At 46.4% G+C, this 5,203-nt stretch overlaps 1 protein-coding gene across 1 annotated transcript in view; it reads left to right on the forward strand.

The window, feature by feature from the left end:
- The window catches only part of ift74 (intraflagellar transport 74), an 18,094-nt gene that overhangs the window by 8,365 nt on the left and 4,526 nt on the right, over positions 1-5,203 (forward strand). Inside the window, 11 exon segments of the mRNA XM_015397344.1 lie at positions 1,311-1,449; positions 1,522-1,584; positions 1,661-1,804; positions 2,446-2,486; positions 2,562-2,641; positions 2,737-2,790; positions 2,858-2,955; positions 3,036-3,162; positions 3,225-3,388; positions 3,469-3,594; positions 3,671-3,731. Coding sequence (XP_015252830.1) covers positions 1,311-1,449; positions 1,522-1,584; positions 1,661-1,804; positions 2,446-2,486; positions 2,562-2,641; positions 2,737-2,790; positions 2,858-2,955; positions 3,036-3,162; positions 3,225-3,388; positions 3,469-3,594; positions 3,671-3,731 — 1,097 coding nt within the window.

Genomic DNA, 5,203 nt, shown 5'->3' on the forward strand with positions numbered 1-5,203 from the left:
CCTGATCAAAAACAACACCAAGATTTTTTACTTTATTATCTGAAATCAGTTTAATCCCATCCAGATGAAGTGACTGACTAATCAGCTTCTTTTCTAAGAAGAGTTCACAGCTCAGTGTTTGCTCTCACACTGAGACCCGACACTCTGATGCGATCTACCTGCTCACACTCTACATCTACAATCCACTCAGCTCCCAGAGATGGTGCAACTAGGACTCGTCAATTTGAAAGAAGAAGAACTCCTTGTTTGCACGTGCGCAGTGCTGGAGGTTCTGGTAGCTCTGCTTCAGCAGCAGGATGAACACCTCAGGAGGGCTGACTGAATTTCAAACATGTTACCCCCTGTATGCTGCAGGACGCACCATGAGGCTGGAACTCGGCCAAATACAAAAAATTATCGCACGACTGGAGGATCGGCCCAGAAAGGGCAAACTCTCAGAGTGTAGACCGGCTTTAGCAGCTGGCAGAGTCTCTGACCCTAACCCTCCTGTAGAAGTTGCAACGTTCTTCCTAGCTAACCCTTTATGACCAACCAAACCTCTGCTCTCAGCTTCCTCATTGTTGTTCCTGGGCTGTCGAGATGTTTAGTTCCTGCAGGAAGGATGAGGACCACCAGATCTCATAATGTCGTCTACAATGATCATCACCCCTCCTCCACCGTGCTTCCCAGTATCTCTGCAGTGGGGCGGCTCTCTCCCATGTGGTCTTTAAATTGAATCTATCTAAAGATGATCTAGAAATGTCATATTTCCCTGCATAGACGTTCAGATTCCATGTAGGGTGGATGTTGTGTTTTTATTATTATTAATTTTGGTCCTGAAGCTTTGTGTCACAATTTTCTTTTTTAATCATCTAATTTTTATGTTATTACATGTTTATTATTATTATTTTTTATTGGTTGTAACAATCTTCCCCCGTTGGTATTAATAAAGTCATCTAAGTTCATTAAATGCAACTGTAAAGTTTTTTTCTTCCTTTTTTAGAGAGGTGAACTTTTAAACATTCATTATCCCCATTAGAGTCTGAACTCTCACTGGTTTTACTGGGATTTTTACAAACTATCTTATATCAGTAAATGGATCATAGTCTGTTTGCAGATTACATGACCTGCTTAAATCCTGAAGAACAGAGACTGAACCAAACAGGGTGAGGAAAAATGGTCATTTGGTCCTCCGGCAGCCTAAACCTGTAGCAGCCATATTGATGGTGATCTGGTACTGAGCTCTAAGCTTTAAGAGTCGGCTTCCTCTGATTCTCTGTCATGGATGAGATGAAGCGAAAAATCATAACAGCTGCTTCTGTGCCCTGCAGGAGAGAAGAGGTGATTGAGGCCATTGAGGAGGAGATCAGAAGGGAAAGACAGGTGGCTGACGAAGTTATCCAGGCTATGCCTTCAGCGAAGAGGGAGAAATATTTCTCCATGACGACGGCCAATGAGGAGCTGCTACAGGTAAATTTATACCAAAAAACCACCAGAATGGATCCAGCAGAACCTTTTGCTGAGCTCCAGTTTCTTTTACAGGAGCTTGCAGTCCTGCAGGAGGAGCTGGACCTTCTAGCCACCAGGAAGGAAGACTATGAAGAGGTAAAGAGTCTGGATTCTAAAACCAAACAGTGGTTTAGATGAAGGGTCTCATCCGGCGTTTTTACTTTCTGAGAAGGATCTCTCCCACTCACGCATCAAACAAGAGATGGTTCGGCTTCATCAGACCCTCTCTGCTCTGGAGGCGAAGCGTGACGCCATGGAGGCTGAGCAGGAGAGCCTGGGCTCCCCCCAGGAGGAGAGGGAGAAGCTGCTAAAGCAGGTGACGTCTTCTCACCTTCCTCTGACGTCAGTTATCAGGTTTTCTGGGTGAAACGTGACAAACGTGGCCCAGTTTAACTGACCAAGTTCTGCAAAAACTGCAACCGAATCAAATGTGTGAAGATGAAACTTCAGACTGGTGAAAGTTATGAGTGGACATTGTTTACATTTTGATTGTCCAGGAACAGGAAGAGACATGGATGGAGGCAGCATCAGCCTTCTTCTTGGTCCCACTGATAATGGTCTCATTCTCCTGCTATAGATCTGCCTTCATAGATTAAAGTTCTCCACCTTCTATCTGATATGATATGGAGTCATTCATAGAGTTAATCTGAGTTCAGCTGTTTATGCTTTGGAGAAATGAATGTTTTTATTAGAGCAGGAAGCTCCGCCTTCTTTCTCCGACAGCGACGGAGAGCAGAGCTAAATGAAGCAGCTAATCTGCACAGTGACACCGACTCTTCTCTGCCAGAGATCCGACTCTTTGTTCACTGGCACCAAAAACAGATGGTTCCTATTTTTTAGAGAGACAATGGCGCCCCCAGCAGGCCAAAGAGGGAAACGAAGAAATGTCCTCATTATTATCTAATATCTAAAGGTTATTTAAATGATCCCAGAGTGAAACCTAGTTTTTGTCCTCAGGTGAAGGAGGACAGCCAGGAAATAGCCAGCATGGACAGACAGTGAGTATTGCTTCCTGCTAACTCTGACTGCGTTGCTTTTTAAACCTCCCTGCGTTAATGTGTGCGTGTCCTCAGGCTCACTGACATCAGGGACAGGAGCAAACAGGTCAAAGAGGAGATCCAGAACCTGGAGCAGGACTCAGAAGCAGCTCAGGGTAACGCTGCTGCATCAGAATCTTTCTTCCTTTCATGATTTAGTTTTTTTAAAATGAACCAAAGACGTCTTTTTTTGTTGTTTTTCCCTTTAAAGTGGAGTGCCAACAGAAGTACAAGGAGCTGAAGAAGAAGGAGGAGGAGATGGACCGTAAGTCGCCCAGTCAGATGAAGGTTTGGAGCCCGGCCTCTTTTACAGTCATCTTTCTTGCTTCCAGGTTTCCTGGAGTCGTTTGAGGAGCTCAGAGCTGAGGAGCTGGAGAAGCTGACCCAGAGCCAGGAGAACATCGTCTCCCTCCTGGAACATTACAGCAGGGTTAGAGGCAGCAGAGACTCATGATGAGGAGGAGGAGGGTGGTTAGGATCTGAAGTGTCTGTTCCAATCTCTCTGTTTAGAACATGTTGAGGCTCCGCCTTGTGGATGGAGTGACCAGCAGCGAGCTGAGGAACATGCAGGAAGTTCTGGTCAGCAAAGAGACGGATGTGATCCAATCAGAGAGCACGGCCAGAGGACTGACCACAGGTGAGTAAAAAGCATCTGGAAGCTACAGCAGGGTTTAGACGGATGACTCCTCTCCTTCTCAGAGTCCAAACGGCTGCAGCAGGACCTGGAGAAGATTCAACAGCTGGAGGGGAAGATCACAGGAGAGCTCAGCACCCTGAAAGAGCAGCTCAGCACCATGGAGTCTGAGCTGCTCACCTACAGAGACCTGGACACCCTGAAGCAGACAGCCGAGGACAAGAAGAAGGTAGCAGGTCCAGACCTAAAGCCCACAGTCCTGATCCGTCACAAACTCAACACCTCCTCTCTCCTCCGCTCCTACTGTAGAGGCTCCTGGACGAGCGCGAGACTCTGACTCAACGCAGAGACACGTTTGGACAGCTGCTAGGGGAGATGAACCAGAGACACGAAGCTCTGAAGACCAAACTTCAGGAGAACGAGACGCACACTCAGGTTAGAGCAGGACAGGGACGGACAGGTCCAGCTAAACGCTTCAGCAGCAGCTTTTCATTCTGTGTCTGTGTCTCAGCTGACTAACCTGGAGAGGAAGTGGCAGCACCTGGAGCAGAACAACTTCCTCATGAAAGAATGTATCCTTCAGAACATCTCCATCCTCAGCACGATGACCTTTTCAAGAACCTCTGGGAATATTTAATTCATTTTTTGAATGTAATTGAAGTTATGAAAGGATGCATGTTATAGCAACTGTATGGTGTAAACTGTGAAAATATAAAACTACAACATAAAGATGCATGTTAAAGGTATAGTGGAGGATTTTCATGCATTTTTGAAAAGACAAAAACAAAATGCATATGGGCAACCCTGCACCCGCTCCTAAGAGGGAACGTCTTTTTAACGTGTCCAAGAGCGTGCACAAGCACATTTCTCCTCGTGCACGCTCTGATCTTACAAGCTTACTTTCCAAAAGAAGATGTGCAATTTTTCCACTATGTCAGACTCGCCAACGGTTTGTGAAAATTGGGACGAACACGAAGGACAGCCTTACGTTAACACATGACCACAATGAGTGACAGTTAGGAGGACCACTGATTTAGGTGATCCACCCGGAAAAAAACACATCCTCCACTATAGCTTTAAGAAAAGCTGCAAGCTGGCTTTGCATCACTGCAGTACTCCAGACCACTAGGGGGAAACGGTCATCAAGTCGTAGGGGACAAGTCTACAGAGAAAATATTGATTGATGAGAAAAATAGTCAAGATGGACGGAAGAACCTCTGGTTCAGTAAGAATACCTCCGTCTTGAGCAGCAGCTAAGAACGTCCAGAGGTAGCTGTTAGCAGCGGCTAGGGACATCCACAGCTAGTTGTTAGCAGCGGCTAGGGACGTCCACAGCTAGTTGTTAGCAGCTACTTGTGGACGTGTAGAAGTAGGTGTTAGTAGTGGCTAGGGATGTCCACAGGTAGCTGTTAGCAGCTAATAGTGACGTCCACCGGTAGTTTCTAGCAGTGGCGAGGGACTTCCACAGGTAGCTTTTGCAGCGGCATGGGACATCCAGAGGTAAGTGTTAGCAGCTAGGGATGTCAACAGGTATTTGTTAGCAGCGGCTAGGGACGTCCATGCATAGCTTTTAGCAGCAGCAAGGGACTTCCACAGGTAGTTGTTAGCAGCGCCTTGCAACATCCACAGGTAGCTATTAGCAGCTACCTATGGACGTGTACAAGTAGCTCTTAGCACCGGCTATGGACATCTAGAAAATCTAGCATCGTTACCTGTGGATGTCTAGGGGTAGATTTTTGCAGCAGCTAGGGGGGTCTATACGTAGCTGTGAGCAGTGGCTAGGGATGTCCACAGGTAGCTATTTTCAGTTACCAGCAGGAGCTTTAGTCCCTCGCTGTATTTGGGTAACATTTTATTTTTTCTTCAGAAGTCTGTCGTCCTAATTTGTCCAGCATCATTCATATGTGTGCGAGTACCGCACATTTCACAGTACCACATTCTTATGGCTGTCCAGATTCAGCAACGCAGTCTGGAGCTCCCTTCCTCCCCTACATAGAGTTCTTACTGCTGACCTGGCAAAGGTTGAAGTATAGGACCTAAAGGC

This window comes from Cyprinodon variegatus, unplaced genomic scaffold (assembly GCF_000732505.1).
Source record: "Cyprinodon variegatus isolate N-32 unplaced genomic scaffold, C_variegatus-1.0 Scaffold855, whole genome shotgun sequence".
NCBI classification, from domain to species: Eukaryota; Metazoa; Chordata; class Actinopteri; order Cyprinodontiformes; family Cyprinodontidae; genus Cyprinodon; species Cyprinodon variegatus.